Source organism: Anolis carolinensis, chromosome 2 (assembly GCF_035594765.1).
Source record: "Anolis carolinensis isolate JA03-04 chromosome 2, rAnoCar3.1.pri, whole genome shotgun sequence".
Taxonomy (NCBI): domain Eukaryota; kingdom Metazoa; phylum Chordata; class Lepidosauria; order Squamata; family Dactyloidae; genus Anolis; species Anolis carolinensis.
Window position 1 is genome coordinate 244,996,059 of NC_085842.1, and position 23,610 is coordinate 245,019,668.

At 38.7% G+C, this 23,610-nt stretch overlaps 1 protein-coding gene across 2 annotated transcripts in view; it reads right to left on the reverse strand.

The window, feature by feature from the left end:
* cemip2 (cell migration inducing hyaluronidase 2) overlaps window positions 1-23,610 on the reverse strand; it is an 81,704-nt gene that overhangs the window by 29,044 nt on the left and 29,050 nt on the right. For both annotated transcript variants that reach the window (XM_062971991.1, XM_003216483.4), the window contains exons 3-6: window positions 21,006-21,146; window positions 17,318-17,879; window positions 9,356-9,522; window positions 7,249-7,437 (exon numbers count right to left, since the gene is read on the reverse strand). In XM_062971991.1, the coding sequence (XP_062828061.1) occupies window positions 7,249-7,437; window positions 9,356-9,522; window positions 17,318-17,879; window positions 21,006-21,146 (1,059 nt within the window). The remainder of the gene's footprint in view (window positions 1-7,248; window positions 7,438-9,355; window positions 9,523-17,317; window positions 17,880-21,005; window positions 21,147-23,610) is intronic.

A 23,610-nucleotide genomic window follows, 5' to 3' on the forward strand; every position in this document is an offset into this window, starting at 1 on the left:
ATTGTGATGATTTGAAGACAATGACAGTTCTAAGGTCTGGGGGACTGAATAAACATGGACTATTCCCCCATTTAAAAATATTAAATCCTTAGTTCCTTAGAACTGTCTTCATTCTAGGTGAATCACACCTTTTCCGAACTCAATGAGTTCAACATCATCATGAGTTCGAACTCGACATCATTTTTATTTTATATAACTTTAGATTGGGATGGGCAACAGCAGCAGTAAGGGGAAAAATTCACCCTGGCAATGGGTCTTATTGCACTTTCACCTGCAAATAAGACTGGGAATGAATGGAGGTTACTTCTGGTTTGCACTCACAGGTTTAAAGGTTTTTCTTCTGACAATTTTCTGTTTTTTCACTTAGTCCAGGTGTTGAGCTATTATTAGTGTTTTATTGCATAGCCCTGTCCTTGCTGGCACTATTAAGCATTTTAAGGGTGATTTTTCATTTCCCTTTTATGAAAAATATGGGATCTGGAAAGAAACAACTGGCCGAGGACTGTATGCCATTTGTATTTTCCCCTTCCTTAGATAGGTAAAAGTAAAGGTTTCCCCGACATCAAGTCCAGTCAAGTCTGACTCGGGTATGGTGTTCATCTCAATTTCTAAGCCAAAGGACCAGCGTTGTCTGCAGACACTGGCATGACTGCATGGAGCACCGTTACCTTCCCACCTATTGATCAACTCTCATTTGCATGTGGGTTGGCAGAAGCTGGGGCTAACAGCGGGAGCTGAGCCTGCTCCCCGGATTTGAACCTCTGACCTTTTGGAAAGCAAGTTCAGCAGCTCAGCAGTTTAACCCGCTGTGCCACCGGGGGCCTTAGATGGTATGATGCAAAAGATTTATATGATCTGTGGAGAAACCAAAGTAGCTAAAAAGAGATAACTGGCAGAGGCAGGGACAGTAGGTGCATAAGGAATATAAAACAAACAAACATATCTAAAAATTAAATATTACCAGCTGAAGTTAAATTTAGATGATACCATGAATTACTGTCTTTCTAATTCTGAATTTATGCACATTTAAAGTTAATTCTGGAAGTTAGAACAAGACACTCGGAAGGAGGGCAAGTTAATATCATTAATCTATTCCACAGCTGAAAAGATAAAACAGATAAGTCTCATAGCTGTAGTTAGTAATAATTCAGAGCTAAATATTATGATATTTAAGTGTGTAATTATTTCTCCACCATATTTCTAGTCTGTATTGTTTTCATGAATTCCATTACTTTCCCCTCCATATTAAAAATGCAAACTGCTTCTATCTCAGAGGACTCTGTTCATTTTTCTTCTACATAATCAAATATTTTCCATCAACATTTGCATATGCCATAGTAAACATTCTTTTTACTAGCGTACTGGCTCCAAGGTATGGAAAAGAACAGTCAGATGGTGCATCCAAACGGAGAAATTGTGCTCTTCATTCTAGCTTCTGCAAAATCTTTTATGTTCCAAATATTTCTTCCTAAAAGCATGAATTTAACACTTTCCATGGGTATACTTGTTCCATGAGACTTACGTTGTAGGTGTTGGTGTAGCACGGTATAGTGGTCTGAGTGTTGGACTAGGCTCTGGAGAACAGGGTTTGAAATTCCACTTATTGGTGAAAGCTTTGACAAAGTCAGTCTCTCTCAGTCTCTGAGGAAGGCAAAGGCAAAACCCATCCAAACAAAGCCTCCCCCCAAAAAATCCTGTGATAAGATTCACCTTTGGCCAAATAACATGTATAAGGTACATATGAAACATCAATAAATTTTGTGCTTAGATGTAGGCCCCAAGATTTTTTTTCATGTCAGAAGTGACTTAAGAAATTGCAAGTTGCTTCTGGTGTGAGAAAATTGGCCGTCTGCAAGGACATTGCCCAGGGAACACCCAGATGTTTGATATTTTTACCATCCTTGTGGAGGTTTCTCTCATGTCCCCACTTAGGGAGCTGGAGCTGACAGAGGGAGCTTATCCATGCTCTTCCCGGATTCGAACTGGCACCCTTCAGGTCAGCAACCCAACCTTCAAGTTAGCAGTCCTGCCAGCACAAGGGTTTCATCCATTGCACCACCGGGGCTCCTAGGTCCCAGGATACCTCATTATGTACATATGTACAAATATAGATATTCAAAAATCTGGAGAAAATATCCAAAACAGTTATAGTTCCAAGCATTTCAGATAAGAATTCCACAATCTGTACTTCATTAGCTGCTAGTAGCATGAAAACCATACAAGGATAACAAGGGAAACACATAATGAAGAAGGAAAACCCTGCATGTTTTCACAGCTCAAGGGAAGTTGATTCCTTGCATCAAAGCCCAGCAAGACGGTACATGCCTGAGAAGAAGGAAGAGATGAGGCTCTTGACAGATTTTTGGAACACTGAAGGAAACTGGATATTAAAGGAATAGAAAGCTGAGAAACTGCTGCCATGTGGAAATAATTTGCTTGCCTTTCCTTGTTCATGGGAGAGAGTTGGCACAAGTTATCTGCAGATGCTGTAGTCAGAGGACTAAGCGAAGCAGAGAATAACATTTCACTAGTAAGATGAAGAGTCTGTATTTCAAGTAGAAGGGGCAGCATGCATAAAGGTTCCCCTTAGAGAATACTCAGGATTCATATGGTACTAAAGGCACAGACCTTGAGAGGAAAAAGAATTTCTATGCAAGCAGTTCTCAGAACATTATGCTATGCACTCCTTTCAAATCATGGAAGAGTTATTTTCAGGCTATAGCTTCCAGAATCCTCCAGCCAGGACCTTGTGGATTCTAGGAGTTGTACCCAACTCCCCAATAACTTATCTGAGCTTTGAGTCCTCTGCATAAACTTGAATTTCTGTGCTACACCAGTCTGTCCCTGCTTCTGTCACTTAGTTCTCCTTAGCCACCACTCACATTTGGGCAGTCAGAGTCAGTTTGCCACTCAACCATGTGCTCTCAATTGCATTCACTAGGGTCTCTAACTATGACTAGCCACGAGTTTCCACCAGTCTTTAATGAAATGATTTCTGTGAAGAAGCCAACTGCTACCAGATAATAGTTCTCTACTCATATCTATCTAGGTTAGCGGTACAATTCAGCTATGGCAGTTAAAAATGATGTCAACCTGCATTAATTCTACAGTGTAAATGCATCCTTGTAGGTAAAGATTTTCCCCTGACATTAAATCTAGTCATGTTCAACTCTGAGGGTTGGTGCTCATCTCCCTTTCTAAGCCGAAGAGCCAGCGTTGTCCGTAGATACTTCCAAGGTCATGTGGCCGGCATGACTGCATGGAGAACTATTACCTTCCCACTAGAGCAGTACCTATTGATCAACTCAGCATGTTTTTGAACTACTAGATTGACAGAAGCTGGGGCTAACAGCAGGAGCTCATCCTGCTCCCCGGATTCGAACCACCAACCTTTTAGCCAGCAAATTCAGCAATTCAGTGGTTTAACCCGCTGTGCCACCAGAAGCTCCCAGTGCATCCTAAGTTTACTGAAATGGGTTTTCTCAAAGTCTCTGCTTGGCTTCCCTTTTTCTATTGTACAATAAACTCGAGGAGAACATGGTTACTTCCACCTTGGGATCTCAACACTTCCATCTCGTTAACCAAGTCATCACAGCTGGTTAGGATCCGATCTAAAACAGCCAATCATCTTGTTGCTTCATTTACTTTCTGCACAATTAAATTACCTGGAAGGCAAGTGAGGAATTTGTTGGATTTCACATTCTTGGCAGAGTTTGACTTCTTACCAATATCAGGAGAGCTGAAATCTCTCATTACTACTACATCTCTCTTTTCTGAATGTTTGATCATCTGTTCCAGGAATGCATCATCTAAATCCTCAATCTGGCTTGCTAGGCTAGCTTACTTAGTCATTGTGTACTCAGAACAAGCATAATTGTGAAGCTAGAACAAAATCTGTTTTATATAAAATGTATATTTTGACAAGATACAGGACATTTCTTCTGCAGTTATTAAAACATCAAAATATCTCACAAGACTACACAAATTATGCCCAACTTCTTGCAAGATAATTCTACCAGTCTTCCTCAATGGTAATTAAGCATTACTTCAATGTCAATGTAATCAAATCCCTTTCAGATATTCACCAGCCCACTGGACTATTTAAAATATTTATTATTTCCATGGCAACTTTCCCATCTAGTTTTTGTCTTCAAATAACTCCAAGCTTCAACGATATCACAGTGTGTATTGTGGCTGTCCCCAGTTAACATCATTCTGATTTCACCCTCCACCCACCCCCAATGGATCTTCCAAAGTGTAAAACATTATTAGTTTAAACAAAAAGCCACATTTTAAAGGTCCAAAGCATAGTGATCTATGATGCAAAGTCATACGGGGATTGTTTTGCTTTAAACATGATTTTTTCAGAGGGCAGCCCCTCTCCACTCAGCAACACTGGAATGCACTGACAAGTCATTGGGGAAATTCCCCCTTTTACTTTTTCCAAGTGATTTATCTAATTACCATGCTGCATCATACTTCGGTTTCTCGTAATAAGTCTTTAAGCCATAACCTAAGAAGGAATGTAATATATCAAGCATCTGAATCACAATATGCTTCCAAGTTACTTAACCTCAACAGTGGGTAAGGTAAAAGAAAATCCAAAATCCATAAAGGCTCAATATCTTTATCATTTTTGCTTGATGAAGGTGGCAGTGGAGCTTTAAAAACTTGCATGCTGTGTGTTTGTGCATTTGGCTGGCCACTAAATGTATCACTCCTTTGTAGATTGTGTTTTATTTTGCTGCATGGCCAATACAGCAACCCTCAAATATATTTTTAGGGGTTTTTTTTCGGGTCAGGAGCAACCTGAGTCTCTTCTGGTGTGAGAGAATTGGCCGTCTGCAAGGACGTTGCCCAGGGGACGCCCGGATGTTTTGATGTTTTTACCATCCTTGTGGGAGGCTTCTCTCATGTCCCCGCATAGAGCTGGAGCTAATAGAGGGAGCTCCCCGGGTGGGATTTGAACCTGGCAGCCTTCAGGTCAGCAACCCAACCTTCAAGTCACGAGGCTTTAATCCACTATGCCACCGGGGGCTCCATTATTTTTAGGGTTAAGGTTGGAGAGTAATTCTAAATGGAAAAGATCAACAGCCAGAGAAGCAAGTGGGGCATGCAACCTGTTAAGTACTTGTTCTCTGCTAGATCTTGTACTGAAGCAATAGGGAGGGCCAGAACCAATGCCTTGCTTGACAGAACAGCATTCTCCTTTGTCCTTATAACCTAGTTAAGATTTATAGATAGGTAGATATTTCTAAATCTAGGGAGGCCTTCAATACACATCCTGGAAATTCATTGGACAACTTGGGTTGCCTTACCAGCTTGCTATTGGGTCTGCAGGAACTGTTGTTGAATGACAACTTGGTACAAAATCCAAAGCACCTCTGGTCTCAAACACTTCAGATAAGGAATATTGACCTCTCAATTGTGTAATTCATGATTGCACTTCGGTTGAGAGGACAATATGATTGAGTATTCCTTATCTGAAAAGTTTGGGAACAGCGGTGCTTTGGATTTCAGATTTTTTTTTCAGATTATGCAACCCCTATATTTGTGTGTGTGTGTGTGTGTGTATATATAATGTGATATCTTGCAAATGGGACCTATGTGTAGACAGTTTCACTTATATTTCATATACACCTCATCCCACATAGCCTGAAGATAATTTTATACTCAATATTTTAATAGTTTTGTGCATGAAACCAAATCTGTATAATTTACACTGCCAGAATGCAAAGGTATCTCAGGTAGCCTTATGAACAGTTTTGAATTTTGGAGTATTTTGGAATGTGGATAAATGATAAAGGATACACAATCTGTATATATTTCCGAGATATAGATGGGGGATTAGACTCTCCCAACTGTACCTTCCTTGACACTTAAAGAAGCATTAGCAAGATAGATTCAAGGGTCAATGTTGGTGTTCTTTTTTTCAATCTCTTTCCACTTTTCTATCCAACTGAATGCTAATCTTGAGTCTAGGTATCTTGTTTGGATATACAAAACTGATTAGGGAGTGTGCTGTCGTAATGCCCACCTCATAACTGTACCTATCAGCATGCTTGCATGAGCTGACAGCAATGTCTTCATGTCTGGTGTTGAGCACAATTCATTATTGCAATTCATAGGGCTCCCAACTTGTATGCTCAGAATGATATACCTGGGACTGCACAAAACTGCATGGTTATCACAAGAACTATCAGGATGTTCCAACACAATCTCAGTCCAACATTTGCAACAAGGGACACAACTGATTTTGATTTATTAGTATTTTTGACAGGAACACTGTGTTCTGTAAGTGCGGGAATTTACATCTATCACCTTGTCACAGTGAAAATATTTTCTATCAACTCTTTAACTCCAAAAAACCCCGAGAAATTTATTAAAACCTTAAAGAGTGCTTGATTCCTATTGATTCTAGAGTGCTGTAGAAGACTGCCTTACTGGTGTGGCAGATAATCTTGTCAAAGCCCTGGCACACTGTGACCATTCAAATAGTCATATTCCAGCTATCCCAGTGAGCAGAGCCTAGGAGATTCCTCAGTTTCCATAGGGTGGCTAAAATGGAGGTCAATGGGCACTGTGCAGCCACTGAGCTGCTTTTCTGCTCCTTCAACTCCCACATGTTTTTTCATCCTTTGACTCACCAAAGTTTTATTCTGTGAATGGTTTGGAGCTATTGCATAGTATGGAAATATAAGTAATTAATCAACAACTGTAATTTGGGGAAAAAGGAAGTATGATCCGGATCTCTTCACTGCAGTGGAGAGATACCAATGAAATACAGAAGAGTCCACACAATGTGCCCCTTGTAGACATGGAACAAACACTACAGGAAGAAAGAGCAGGCACACAAATAAATGACAGATGGATAAGAAAATAACCTCAAAACAGTGCAATTAAAGTATTTAGGAAATTGGTCAGTATAAAGGAAAGCCATTGTTAATAAAAAAGGGGACACTAAAAAAAAGATGAACACAACAGATTTGAACCAAATGACATTTGTTACACAACATGGGATCAGAAGCTTTCTTTCCATAAGCACCGGCTGATAGACAATGGTGTAGGCACAATGTCAGGGTCAAATGACGATTTTAGACAGCAATAGATGTTACCGCTGCTGAAAATGTTCTCAGAGCTAGAAAGTCAATGGACTAGAAATATGCATTAACACCAAGTAGCAGGATCACAAATCATAATACAAAGCTTTCTCCTTTTGTTTACCTTTGCTTTTCTTTCAGTTCTTACCTCTAACTTTGACTTGGTACTTGCTGCATTCTGGACAAGGAAGGAGGCTAAATTCTTCTGCCTGGTACATAGAATAATCAGTGCTTGCAACAACAATTTGGTCTTCAGGCTTCCAGCTGCTAACATCTTCTGAGAGATCTAGTATCACTCCATCCACTGCTTCAATCTGGAAACCCCACTTTGGAACACCTTAAACCAATACATATATACATATAATGCTCTTGCTGATTTTAAATATTTAGGAGCTGAGTTTTGACACAGCTTTAACAAATGCTCAGTAGTTTACAAAGAATAGCAGAATTGGAAGAGACACCAGGGGCCATCTAGTCCAGCCCTATTCTGCCATTCAAGAACACACAATCAAAACATTCCCAACAAATGGCCATCCAATCCCTATTTAAAATTCTCCAGAGAAGAAAACTCTAAGGTAGCATATTCCTCTTCCAAACAGCTCTTGCCATCAGGAAGTTTTTCTTAATGTTTAGGTGGAATCTCTTTTCCTATAGTTTAAACCTATTGCTTCATATTCAAATATCTGGAGCAGCAAAAAATAAGCTAGCTCAATTTTCAATATGACATCTTTTCAAATATTTAAACATGGCTATCACATCACCTCTTAACCTTTTCCTCTCTGGCCTAAAAAGATACCCAGCTCCCTTAAACTGATTAAGTACACATCCAAACCAAATTTACAAGATCGAAATCATCACATAGTGCTGGAGACAAAGCTACCTATCATTTATCTCTGCCCCATGACCGGGACCTTCACTGGTGTCACCTTCCCAAAAATAATTATTCTAATAGTAAATTTAGCATCCTATGTCAAAAAATGGAGAGCAAAAAGAAGAAGGTTTTTTTCACGCTTAGGTGACTCCCCAAACATGAAGAATATGCAAATAAACCAGAAAGAACACATTTTTCTCGACATGGTGGGCACAAATGGTCTTACAACAAGGGAGGAACCAGACTATTTTCCCTTGATAAGACTGCATATAAACTATTATAGTCAACATTTCACATCCACTGGAGTTAGGGGCACATTAAAGTGAAAAATCGCAAATAAAAATTCTGCTTTTTCTTTCTACTCAAAAAAACACCTATATAGAATCTCAGTGTACAATCATAACTCTGTGGTCAACCTCTCCTGGAAGATGATGATGATGATGATGATGATGATGATGATGATGATGATGATATTAATAATTTTATTTCTTACCCACCTCTCCTCGCGACTCAAGGTGGGTTACAGAATAATACATTGTAAAAATACCACAAGATGTCCCTGGAATTGCACAGGAGGACCTAGAGATTCTCAAAGAGATGTTTTCTCTAGGAATCGCTAGTCCTCCAGCATGACAATAATCGACCAAATGAATTCTAGACTATGGCCAGGTATGAAACACCATTAGGGGATGAACCTCTAGTTTTGCTTGTATCTACCAGGCAGCAGTGAAACAACCTTTTTTTCAAGTTAGATGGACTAGAATAGGAATGTACCTCTTGCTAAAACAGATTCAGTGCCAGGTAATTACTCTTCCAGTACATTAATGGCAGAGTTGCCAAGACCACAGTTTCCTTTTCCTGCTCAAAGCTAAGAAGGTGGCTAAGGACACGCTGCAATTGCTATACTCTTATGTACACAGAAAAGTATTTCTTAACCAACTTCAGTTGCTGTGGCTAGTAAACACTTCAGAGTAAGGACATATTTTTTCATTCTATCTGAGTTACTAGGCAGTTCCTAAAGAAACTCTTTCCTAATGTATATTTAAAAAATGTGGATGTTTTATTTAATGAAGAAACCATGGAAATAATGCAAAACTGTAGCATGTACAAAGCAGCAGGCCAGCCTATGCTTTCCGCTTTCTATCCTTTATTGTCTTTACCTATGAACACAGGTATAGAAAAAATATAGTCTACATTCTTTCTGGATGTTTTTAGAGCTCCCAGAACCTCTGGCTTCAAACCAGAATGTTAGCATACTATGAAAAACACAAATGCACTGCAGTAAGGTACATTCAGAGTTAAGCAATTCCAGCTGCAGAAGACAGATAAAAATGGTTTCATTGCCTGGTTTTTTTAAAAAAGAAAAAAAAACCTATGCTCTTACCATCCAGCCATTCACTGAAAGCTCTCACAGCAAACCTTTGGCCATCCAGTGTAACAAATTCTTTTTGTGCCAGAGCTTTGCCCGTGTTGTGGTTTACATAGTCTCTCACAGACTCATTACAAGATGACTCTTCATCACCAATTACGCCAACTAAAGCCCAGGCCTGCCTGTAAAGAGTAAAACACAAGAATAAACACAAAACCCTCCCTAGAGTACAGTTTTTTTCAAAGGAGCAATTTGTTTTTATTATGTGGCTTTAAATCTATTCCAATTTTTGGTGAACCTCTCCAACGAGTTTTCTTGGCAGGATTGTATTCCTCTTAGGTTGAGAGGGCATGATGATTAGTAAACCAGAGGGCTTCCATAGCTGAGTGGACATTTGAACCTCAGTCCCACAGAGTCCTAGTCAAACATTCAAACCATTACATTACAATGTTTTGTCATAGAAGTGAAAATAAGTGATTGCAATTAGCACACTCCAATATGAATATGTGCCAAAATACACAACCTGAAGGGACCAGATGCTGGCTAATCTTGGAATCTAAGCAGGGTCAGCCCTGTTAACTACTTGGATGGGAGGCCATCAATGGGTACCAGGTGCTATAGGATATATTTCTGGGGAAGGAACTGACAAACCACCTTTGTGTATTCCTCATATGAAATTCATACCATATGTCAACAGACCACACATATACAGGCCCCAAATACCTTTATGTATAAGTCATGTATGAGGTTGGCTTACCCATGAGAATAAACAGTATATATTGTCACTTGCAAAAAATTAGTTCAATTTTCTATCATGATAGCATTAAAATGTGGGTCTTTGAATCTTTAAGAAAGCTCTCAGATAGGCCTGAAATGAGGATAAGTGACGGAAAGGGAAAGTTACAGTGCCTATAGCCTTGCCGACAGCAGACTGCCAGGGCTGCAGCTGGTCATTTAAGTAGGCTGGCATAAAGCCTTTATTTAAGACACTCCATAAATCACTTACTCAAGATCAGAAAACAAGCCAAGATCCACCCCTGCACCCCTTCAGTAACTCCTGCTTTGAAAAACTATATTGCTCTGACATTGCAATTCATGCCTTCCTGGCTACTCCCCATTTCCCTCCTCTTACTCTAATCTAAGCCAGCCACGACTTGACAGTACCAAAGTCAAGGGATTTCATTCTCTTCCTACCACCCTTCCTTTCCTTCACGTTGTATGCCAATTGGTCTCAACATTTCCAGCAATTATCTCATTTAGGACTTCCAAAACGAATGAGCTAAATTTAAGGAGCACAGGCCTATCCAAGAAAGCTGTTGCTTGCTATATTTTAGTAAGCATTCTGTTGTGTGCAAGCTTTTAGGGAAAAAAACCAGTCTGACAACACATTTCTTTCTGAAATGCCAACTACAGCTGTACCACATACAGGCCAATGCTCTCAATAGTTTTTGATAGGATGGCGATCCAGATGCTTTGTACATCCTCCAACATTTCACAGATTAAATCTAGGGCACGTATAGCCAAGTATGCCTCACCAAACTACAAATTCCATGATTCCATAACATTGAGCCATTGCAGTTAAAAGTGGTGTCAAACTGCATTAATTTTACAGTGTAGGTGTATCATGAGTCTACTGGGAAAAGCAAGATTCACCAGTCACTTCCTGTACTTAATTCTACAGTAAATATATGATATAGGATTGTTGTGTGTAAAGGACACACGAGTGATGATGCTAGTTTTCTTCTTTTTCAAGAGGAAAGCAATAAGAATTGTGCAAGGTTGAGATCCGGGGCAGAGAGTGGAACTCTCTGCCCCGGACTGTGGTGGAGGCTTCTTCTTTGGAGGCTTTTAAGCAGAGGCTGGATGGCTATCTGTCGGGGGTGCTTTGAATGAGATTTTCCTGCTTCTTACAGGGGGTTGGACTGGATGGCCTGTGAGGTCTCTTCCAACTCTACGATTCTATGATTCTATCCAAAAACACAGTTACTTAAATGAACACCATAGCAGCAAATGCACAGCATTCCATGTGAAAATGCCAAGGGTGGGGAAACAGCACCTACTATCCAGAGCTTGAAAGAATTACTTACTAATTTCAAAATGATTTTCCAGCTACTATGTCCAAGCTCTGCCTTAGTCCAAGCTCTGCCTCAACCAGCAGCTCCTATGCCATACCGCCCACAAAACAGGAATACAAGGAAAGGTCAGCGAACAATGTTCAACAAGAATGGGCAAATAGCATGGGTAGCATTATCCACTGGTTCATACAGAGAGGAAAAAGTCTTCTTTACATTATGCAATTATGGCAATTTGATTCCACTTAACTGCTATGGCTACATTCAATGCAATTTTTGGGTTTGTAGTTTCATTATGTGTTTAGTACTCTAGAGTGCTCTTGTACCTCAACAAACTACAAATCCCAGGATTCTGTTAGCTGCACCCTGTCAGTTAAACTGCAGTTTAAGACAGTGACCATGGAAAGATGTTGGTTCATGCAACACTGGTTCTATTTATGATATTCAAAAAAATTTAAAATGATTTAAATGCACATTTTCTGTATTCCAATGCTTTTCTTTTCACGGCAGAAAATGTGAATTCTGCCACTGCTATCATATCTCCTTCTTTAGTGGGAGAGGAAGAGGAGGCTGCCAGTGAGAGCTTCTAGGCAATTTCTCCAGATTTAAGTTAGAAGCTTACCTCACCTTATTAAAAACAGCCATGGTTTTTAAAAAACCAATTACTCTTACTTCTATTAATACCAGGAAACCTATAATCAGCTGAACAGACTGGCAGCCTTGAACAAGGCTTCACTCAGCACTATGTCATTTAGAAATCATGATTAAGTACTTCAAAGATATGCTTACCAGGAACATAATTATTTCTGTTTAGCATTTTGAATTCTCCTAAAGTTCCAGGAAGATATGGGCACACAGCATACTATGGATTCATACACAGAAACTACAGTCCTAATTCCACTATACAAGACTGGGGAATGTGAAGTATCACATATATTGGACTATGACTGCCAACAGTCCTAACTAGCATTGCCAATGGTGAAGAATGATGGGAGTTGCAACCCAAGAAAATCTGAGGGGTCGTATTTTCCATCCTTGCACTGTTAAAGATGAGCTTATATGGGAACAGATGAAGCTTCAGTAGAAAAATGCCCTCACAGTTGCGAGTAAAAGCAGGTGAAACAGTCCAGCACTGAGTGACAGGCTTGTTATTGCCTATTCATTTGAACCTTTTAGATTTTCTATGCATTTACCCCAGGTTGGTTCTCCTATCAAATGTCTAAATGACTAAGAGCTCCAGATAAATCCTAACCAGATCACATCCGTTCCATTCCTGAGTACTTTTTGTCAATGGCATTGTGAAGGAAGTAGGACTGCCTCATAAAGCCCTGCTTGGTGCTTTTCCATTATCCTATCCAGCCATGCCTTCTTGACTTATATGGGATGCATATCCATGCCAGCAAGGCCACAGCCCAATGCCAAAGCAGGTGATGCCACGCCAACAAACAAGATAGTGGGGGCAGATGATCTGCTTTGTAGTTTTAGGATCTATCCCAGGTTCTGAACCAATCTGGGAAAGTTTTGATTAAAATCTAAAGTGGATACACCCCTTCACTGTGATAGAGACCATTAGCTACCACTAACCACCAGGCAAAGATGGTTTTTGTGTATCTAGAATACCAAATATGGAGGGCTCAAAATGGCAACCAATAGGGTGTATACTGGTGTACTGCACGGCTACAAAGCCTGAGGGACTTAGGTGCTGGGCTAAAGTAAAACTTGTAACCAATTGCTTCCTTTAAGCATTAGATTATTTTTCTCTGACACTGATCTCTAGGACCTCCCTACCCAGTACTTCTTCATTTGGCAACCATTCCCATTGGCTATGATACAGCCTATTGGTTAAACTGCATTTTCGTGCATGCGCCATGCAAATATATGTAGGAGAACCAATGAAAGACAAAGTGGTAGCCTATAAATTTGCAAGCGAATAACATAAAGGAAGGGAGGAAACTAAAGATGGGTGGCAAAAGCAATGAGCTGAGACCAAGATGAGGAGGAAAAAGAAGAGCAATAACGAAAAGCTAAAGAAGCAGACAAATATAAAGAGAGGAGATGAAAATGTGCACAGAGCTGTTACTGTGGCTTCTGATCCCTTTTCTTTGCATGCTCACTTCTTTCACACCAACCTACACTTGCTTTCAACCTGTTACTGCAAACTTGGATCACTTATATGTAACATAATGCGCTTGCTTGCCATTTTGTTGTCCTCAAATTTATTTTATAGCTATATCCTAGTACTTTCCAGACCATCTTTATGGCTTTCTTTTGTTTCTTTATCACCATTTCAGCAGCTCAGATTTAAGTGTGATTATTTAAACAACCCTGGAATGCACCTTGTAACAAGAAAAAAGATTGACTGATAGCAAACTTACAGTCACCCTTCATTTTATCCCCTTTGATAATGGGCATGGTTAATCTGCTACCTTTCTTGGGAATTTTCAATATACACCTCTACAACCATTTTATACTCAGTGGCACCTAAAAAATGAAAAATGGCTACGTCTTTCCATGACACTAAATGGTAATATCAATGGGATTGATATGAATTAATCTGAAACTCATGTTGCACACCTAGGATTCATCTGGTGTCCCCATGTCATCAGGGTTTAGTATGATGACCTGGAAAAGTTGAAGAAACCCACAGAACAGTGGTTCAAATATAATAAGCATGCACACATTTAAACCATTTTTATCCTGCCTTTCCACTGTAAAAAAAAAAAGAGTATTCAACAAACAAAAGCCTAAAACACAACACTCTGCTAAAATAGAGCACCAGAACCATTTGGTAAAATCCAGAGATGCCAAATAAAAAGTTAATGCACACAGTAAAATAAAACGTTTGAAATAATAATAAAAAATGAGTTTATCCATCTTCGGAAACCATTGGTAGCTAAGGAAATGTTACATAAAGGTTATGTAAAGAAACACCATGCCTTTTGAAGCAAGCTTTATAATTTTAGGCATTGCGCCAAAGCCTGGCTGTTTCGGAAGGCCTTTAGCTGAACACACACACACTCAGTCCTCTAATTATGAATATCTTAAAAGTTGTTTTTCTTTCACTGTGGCTTCTTTGGTTCTGTGGGCTTTATGGGTTGTTGATTTTGGAATCTTTTTTTCATTCTGTTTTTATGATGTTGGCTAGAATTCAGCATTATAATTACAGATGTGCAACCTGGTTATCCGTCCAGAACTGCTTCATATTCATGATCACTATGTAGTCACAATCACAGCACTATTGCCATGAATGTAACTGCCCTCCCAACCCTACTTTACTAGACATCAGCCACACACTACTTGCAATCCATTCTCCTAGTGACTGGCACAAAGATGGATGCAATTTCAACCTCCTCAAGTAAATCACCAAGGGTGCGATTTTCAGAGGCAGAACCTCTTGTTTCAAGCTACTTTTACACAGTTGTTGGGTGCAAGGGATGGAAATGCCATTTTACTGTGTCTCAGTCACTAGCAAAAAAGATCTCCTTTCCCTCAGTGTAACTGATGCCTAATAAATTAGATTGTGGGGGTCAAGCCAGGTGATACTACTTAAATTATAAATGCATAACTAAGTAGATGATGCAGACTTCTGGTCATTGGTATTTTCTGAGTAATGCATTTTGTGGTTGTCATTTTATTGTATGTTTATTTTTATTGTACTAGGTTAGTTTCTTTTTGAAACAAGGAGGGAATATGTAAAGATGACAATTAAGGTCAAACCAGCAGACTTGCACTAATGCAACTAGAATTTTCCTTCTCTTACTCCATTCACCTCCATCTGCCTCTATGCCCTCCACCCCAATTCTTTGGGCATAATTATAGGGGCTGCATAGGTGGAGAACGTATCTCCAAGTGAGGCCAGTTTGGCTGGTGAACCAATACAACTGGGTGCAACATTAGTATTTTAAGCACAAACATAATGTAAATAAAGCTTTCCAAGCTGTATGAAAACCAATATAAACCATGTTTTATCTTTAGGCTTGGATTCCATTCCCTTCTTTCCTCTCTCACAATTACACTTAGAACCAAATGCAAGCCAACCAAGGAATTTTAACAGGCGTGGCACACTTTCAAGATCCTTCATGAAAGGAATGTAATTCTAAAAGAATTTTATGCAAGTACTTTTCAGAGACTGCATGCATGCAACCACATGTCACAAATCCATCTGCCATTTTCTGCTGTGCTGATATATATTCAGAAGGGAACTGATAACCAACTGCTGTAGTACCAATTGCCTCATGTTCTATGGAGAAAGAATTTAATTTTATAGTATTAATTGTTAAAATATACTGCCAAAGAACTTAGATTGGAAAATAATATACTTTTAAAAATAGGACTCAAGGTTTGTTTTTCCTTGCAATTTGACACAGATTTCAGTATTCAACACCAGGCAGACCTTTCCTCTGCTTGCAGTAATAAAAACTTGTTCAAAGGGATTTTCTAGCTCTCTGGAGCAATTCTGGAGATGGAAAAGAGGAAGGGGGAACACAGAAGGTAGGGGGACGGCTAATTCTGGCAGAAACACCAACATCCAGTAGAAGTTCACCATAGCTACTGGTCTTAAGTCCTCACATCTTGCCAAAAATTCTACTGTTAGATCACTACTTCTATGCTTATTATGTAGTTTCTGATTTCACACTCAAGACATCCAGAAATAATCTAAGATGACCGGTGTTGTATTAGACATGCCTCAGTACTACTCAACATTTAACAGTCATTACATTAAAAGAAACTCCTGCCAACAATGGTGAGGATGTGACAATCAGAAGCAGGACTTACGTTGCAAGTCCTTGTTGCAGCCTTGCTCACTGGCAGGAAGGAGATGAAAATGTCATCTTCCTGTGACACATTTCTAAAACACATTACCTTTCACTGTAACAATTTTTAAAGAGATGGTAACAGCCTTATTTCAGTATAAAAAGAAGAGGCAAAAGAAAGGAAATCTTCTGCCATCTTTAAGACAACAAATTTATTTCAGCATATATTTTCATGGATTATAGGCCACTTTCATAATTGAAGTTGCAATTCACAAGTTAGGTTTTTGTTTTTTTTGCTGAAATGAAAAGGTTAATTTTACAGGTACCACAAAACTCTTGTTCCTTCCTCCCTTTTATTCAAAATATGATTCAAAAGTTTTCCACTGTTATACTGGTTATAGTAAAACCACAATGAGGATAGTGAGTATCTTTGGTAAAATTAATCGGTTGCAGGGTTCACTTTTAACTTTACACTAAAGTACACAGAAATCTATAAGAAATGTAAAGATACAGTTGTCCTATTACTAACTAATATACAGAATAAAACAATGGTAACAGACAAATTATAATCCTTACAGGCGCATGAGTATTACACAAATACAAACTGTTTATAGCATTACATCAAACATTATATTCATGTTTGTATGTTTTTTCAGTAACAAATAAGTCTGTTCAATAACTGAGTACAACACTTTAAATTCCAGTATTGTCCCACGTAGAAATGCTTGTTTACTCCTTTGACCAAGCATTTCTACGTGGGACAATACTGGAATTTAAAGTGTTGTACTCAGTTATTGAACAGACTTATTTGTTACTGAAAAAAACATACAAACATGAATATAATGTTTGATGTAATGCTATAAACAGTTTGTATTTGTGTAATACTCATGCGCCTGTAAGGATTATAATTTGTCTGTTACCATTGTTTTATTCACTTTTAACTTGTCACAAGGATTTGGAACTTCAAAAATACTGAATTAAAAAACTTTATACTTCTGCACAAGAGATATCCAGAATCAAATGAGTTCAATTCATTGTGCATACACTTTTGCATGAACTGAGAAGAGCAGAACCGACTTCTAAATGCAATTTTTTAAACAAGACTTTTAACTTACAAAAACAAAGAAATAAGTGATCTTTTCCATTTTTACCTGTAGCTCAATCCTCTGATCAATTTACTTCCTAAGAGATTCTGAATGGTTGTTTTGGTTTCATCCAGTAGATTTTTTACAGCTGAATCTCCAACAGCAATTGCCACAATACGACCAGTATCTTGGGCTTTTAGAAAATCTTGAAGTTTCCTGCTATCATCTTGAGATTCATGAGTATCAAACCTATCTCCTGCCAAAACTTGTGCCGTGTCTTGGTCGATGACTCTCACATTTAGACCTCGGAAAAACTCCTTTTCAAAAGTATATGACCCAGAGGCCAGCCCTGAAGAATATACAGTCTTTGATAGAGAAGTCCACGCTAACGTCTGGGATCCATGCAATTCCAGTGTTCCACCAGGGCCCACACCCACAAATTTTTCGCCAAATGTTGGCACATAACCACCGTTATCCTTTTTGCCATACAAAATGATAGTTGCTTTGGATTTATAACGGCATTTCTCTGCTCCAATATGAAGCGCTCCACCATCCTTTATCAGGATAAAACGTGATTGCAGGGTAATATTTCTGGATCCTTTTTCATCATCACCAAAGACAAGTAATCCTGCAAGAAACAATAGTTTGGGTAGTAAGCAATCTCTTAACGAACATTTGAGCATGATGTAAAATATTATATTTTGCTGTGATGTAAAGTGTACCAAGAAGGCTACTGAGTTAATGCTAGATCTCAAAACACAACTATTTTCATATGGAAACCATCATAGCATATATCTACACTGTAGAATAAATGCATGTTATGGAATTTCAGGGACTGTACAAGCTTTTTAACATTCTCTGCCAGAGTGCTGATGCCTTACCAAACGTCAACTCTTATGATTAATATGGTATCAAACTGCATTAAAGTGGTGTCAAACAGCATTAATTCTGAAAATGCAGTGAGCTAAATCCAATGGTAGCACTACTTTGAGTAGACTCGCTGAAATTAGAGATGAAATTATGACTGGCAAGTTCCATTCATTTTAATGGATCAACTCTAAACAGGATAATGCATAATGTAACCTAGTGTATTCAGTATAATCTAGGATTCTGGAGAAAATAGAAATACAAAGAACCAAGAGAATATCTGAGAAGCCGAATGAAACATTCTGCATTGCTTCCCACAGGCCTAGTCATGTCCTTTCCAAGCTCCCAACTAAATCCTGCTGAGTCAGGCTCCTAAAATGTTGATGACTGAGCAGTATTTTTAATTTGTTTATATTTGATACACTTGGCACAGTGGCAGGAAATGTACAAAGGAATCCAGACGGTAATAAAAGCTGAAAGAGGTCTACATCAACAAGGTAACAAAATAATCAAGACAGCGAGACAGGAAAGCTGTGCAGATGTATAGACTTCTTTTAACGGAGGAAGGGAGTAAGACGACAGTTTTAAAAGTAACATGGTCATGTTTTCTTTCCTCTAAGATCGGCAGGCACTTTAAGAATAGTCAGAATGTAAAAAAAAAACCCCTACTGACATGGTGCCACAGCAATTTTCACATCTATTTTTTCAGTTTTGTGAAACTAAAGAAGTGGTGGAAGGTGCTGCTCAGTGAAATAATCCTTGGGGGGAAATCCTTGCTCCATAAAGCAAAGATGCCATCTCTCTTAAACTAACACCACATTGTGGCCAGAGACAGTACATACTCTTCTCCTTTGTTCTTTTCTCAAAATACTCTTTTAAATTCTGATTTCCCTTTGCTGCACAGGAAGTAATCTGGGAGGAAACTTCCTTTTGGAAGAGCTGCTTGTTCTTGTGATTCAATTTTGCCTGATCCTGTTCCACTATCACTTGCATTAAATCAAAACAACTCCCAAGTTGCACAGCAATCTTTAACAATGTGTACGTCATTTGCAGGACAATAGCTGTCATTTCTTGGAGCCTTGTTAAACTATAATAATACAACTTCCAGGTTAAGGATACAGTCCACCCAAATGTTCCAGACAGCATTTACTGCAAGAAAAATTACTGGAATATGATGACAGAATGGCTATTTGGCAATGAGTCTGTTTATAAAACCATTTTAGTCTAATGGATATTTTCCCCTGCCTGAGATTATGCCACCCAACTCAAATGGACTTTTTCTTTTTGCAAAAATGTAATATTGTAGGTTGCACTTATAAAAAGTTAATATATGTCCAACATTTTAAATACAGATAGTTTAATATGGATAGGCAACCACAAAGTAAAACATATTGATTACTGTTTTAAATGTGTTAATTATTCTGGTCATCAATTTAATTCAATCCAACGTAAAGATACACTTGATAGTTATCGTGAAAGAAAAATATGCTTTAATGGTCAAAACTGTTGTGATGCTGGCATCCATATTTGTTGAGGGCAGCCACATTTGCAGTTCATGCGCCTGCCACAAGCATGCTTCCATGGTAGAGGGAGAGTAAATCCTATCTAAATCATATTACAGATTTTAGAAGGACTATCTAAGGTTCAGCATCTTAGATAGCTAGCTCATTTAAACTTCAGATTAAAATTGGTGGGACTTCCCCTCATGATATGGGACTCATCGGTCACTCTTAGGGCCTGTCCCAGTTGGATAGTAAGCAGAGTTGGGATGGAAAAAGAAGATTTTAAAAGAGCAAATGTGATGGTTTCTGAACCGTGCCCCCTCCCTCCCACATTCAGATCCCAGAAGTCCAGTTCTGATCCTAAACATGAAGATGGGCAGTGTTGAGATAACTAAATGCCCTAAAGCAGTGGTTCTCAACCTGCCCCCCCCCCAGATGTTTTTGGCCTACAATTCCAAGAAATCCCAGCCAGTTTACCAGCTGTTAGGATTTCTGGGAGTTGAAGGCCAAAGACATCTGGGGACCCCAGGTTAAGAACCACTACCCTAAAGAAAAATAGGGCGGAATTCTTTTTCCTTTATTAAGATGCAATCTTTATGTGGAAAGCTATACATGAATGAGCTGGCATGTGACTATAGACAGTGTGCCTTGTCACGTTCTATTTGGCCTAAGATAAGAAAAAGGGAAACTATGTGATGTTGGTCAACTGCAAAAATGACCGCCAGCACACATAGCTAATAATCAAGTAAAACCAAAAGTGAAGTCCTGTAAAATCTGGTGGATGGCAAATTCTCTATTCCAGAAGAAAGACATGCCTGTTTGGATAGATATTTGATGACTGAGACTGTATGAGACCCATCTCCCCTAAAGGTTATGCTGGATCTTGGTAATCATTGTGCTGGGGGGCGGGGGGCGGTGTGAGTGAGTGGCAGGGTAGTTAATTATGTTTATTTTTATGTGGTTCCAATTTTTAAAATCGTTCAGTCTTTTTTCAACTTTTGTGAATTTTTAACTATAGGAAGCCCCCCCACTCCACCCAATAACCTTAGAACCCACACCCGTGGTTTCCCTTACCCACAACCAGAGAGAAATGGTCTCTTTAGGAACTTGCTAGGTCCTCCTGATGATGCCATGATATACTTTTCCAAGAAACTACTATAAAGTTGTGTTGAAGGAGCTCAGAATTTAATAGTACTCAGTCATTTCCATGGTTTCAAGTAACATATTCACCATGAATATGGAGTTATTGCTGCTCATGTTTTTAAACTTGTTATAAGCAACTTTGAGTCCTGAACAGAAAAAAGCAGGATATGAAGGAGGAGGAGGAGGGAGGAGGGAGGAGGAAGAGGAGGAGGAGGAGGATTATTATTCATGATGGCACATACCCCCATTCTGTATGACTATGGAGTGCACTGTAGCATCCATGTTCAGCCGAAAGAGATCTCCTTGCTGGAGTACAATTTTCTTCTCTTTATCATGTCCAGGGTTCCAATTCTTAAGGCGAGGATTCTGATCAGGACAGTTTTCTAGGACATAAAAATGATTATATTGAAAGTATTCTGGGTATTGTAGAAATGATTTAAAGCAAGAATTGGCAACTCATGGCTTGTGGACCAGTCGTAGTTCCCTGAGTCTAAACAATAGCCTTTACCAAATTTATCAAGATTTTTGTTTAAGTTTTCTCAGATTCACATATAAGAGATATTTTAAAGTTGTATCTTTTCCAGCTTGTATTTTAAAAATACACTTCTGTTTACAGACCAAAGACAGAAATTGGCAACGCTTGAGAAAAAAACTGCAGTTATGCAAGGAATAAAGCATATTCTTGGCACCCCATCTTCGCAAATCTGGCTTTCTAAATATCATCAGAAGCCCGACTGCCATGTAATACTGGCAGATATTCATAGAGAAACTTCCCTCTTGCTTTCACTGAATTTAAATTAAAGCAAATTGAACATCTCCTTCCATGCAAATCAATTGACTCTCCTGCCCTTCTTTACCCTTTCTTGACAGCTTCAGCAGTTATCACGGAGCAGCAGTTCAGCAGAGGTTTCAGTGACACCAATTTAGACTCTGACAAAGTCACAATCAGGCTTTCAGAGACAGCCCCATAGAGGTCCCTAATTAGTGTTATCTTTATCAGCAGCTCTGTCTTCCACATATGGCAACTGCGGTAATGTCACTGAAAATTTCAGCAGCTTCTGTTATTTATTTTTGTATATTTTTTCAGAAGAAGCATGGGGGCTTTTCATTTAAATAATTTCTGTAGTGGATACTATAAAAATGTACCGATTTGTTACAGGATCTTATTGATTTCTCTGCTTCTCATCCCTCCTCATCAGCAATTCAATGATTCCATCCGGGATACTTCACTTTGAATCGTTTCAACTGTGAATGTTAAGCTGCTGTTGGATTTGCTTCCCTTAGAGTCAGTTTTGCAATTGGTTCTAGCTGATTTTTAGAAATTGCTTCCTGTTATTAAGCATATTTGAGTCATGCTGGCTAAAAGAATTACTTTGGGCTGCTTAGCTCTTTCCCCGCTTTCATTGCAAGAGCTTTTAGGCAGTTTAGTTTCTTTGGTATACAGCCTCTTAAGTTAAAATATGCAAATCCATCAGTAATGTGGAATTTAGCTCCAATTCTTCAAGGCACGATCCAAAAAAAATAATTTGGCTACATTATTTATTCTGAAGATTCAATACCAAGCTCTTCAGTGTAAAGACTTCGCAAAGCAGCTTACAGCCCCATATAAATGCATCAGACAGTGGCACAATTTCACAGACTTTTAAAAACATGCTACATTCAGATTCATGGCAAATCTTTGTTAGAAACAGAATGTAAAATTAGATGAACCTTTGACTGAACCAGTAGAGTTTTCCTCCTGCTGATTCTCTAATTGTTTGTTGTTTACTCTGCACTAATGCAGTGGCTCACAATACTGGATTCAGATGTGGGAGATCCAAGGTCCACTTCCCACTCAGACATTACTTTTATTGGGGGCTTTTTAAAAAGAATGTCTCCTATCATTGAGGATCAGTGCTATTACTCTACCACAAAAAGGTGGTAGATGTAATTGCATCAACTAGAAACCAAAAATATTTACCTAAAAATAAACAAAAGATTGACTTCAAACTGTTAGAAAGTCCTTTTCTCTCTGCTTGGATTAACTTCCAAGTACAGCCCAGATCTGATACAAACTAAAGGATAGCAGTTATTTTAAGAAATAATTAACAGTGGTCTGGTCAAGTAAGACGTCCACGTAAGATCTTATTATTTGGAATAACATTATCATTATCAACTTACCAGTTCCTAAGACAATATATAATTGATAAAAAGCACTCATAAATAACAAATCTTAACTTAAAACACACACACATGCAGAATTAAAACATTTAATGGACAAAGGTCATATAAAATAATGTACCTAAGGTGTTACTACTCCATCCTAAGCCATTTAGGTCTTTGTAAGTCAAATCAACACAGATTTGATCTCGGAAACATTCTGGATGACACATGCTTTTTAAACCACACACGGTAACAAAATGATCACTACATTTTGCATTAGCTTTTAAGGGAAGTCCAACATAGAGAAAATTACAGCAAACTATCTGACAGATAAGGAAGGAAACATTGTGGTCAAACCTTTAACTTTTTTAGTTGTCCTCTGTAAAATAAAGTCCCAAGGCCATGGAAAAATGTCTGCTTAGAATAAGCTTCTACACACCTCTATTTTTATTTGTTTATTGCATTTATACCCTTCTTTCTCCCTGGCTGGGGTTCAAGGTGTAAAGATCATGGGAGAATACTGGAAGTGGGTCCTATGGCTTACCTAAATAGGTTGATAACCATTGCCCACTATCTCCATGCCTTGTACCTTCATGACGTTTTGGACTAAAACCGCCATTGGTTATATTGGCTAGAGATTATGGGAGTTGTATTTTAATATAACTGGGAGGTACTAAGTTTGGGAATCCTGTATACTTCAAAATT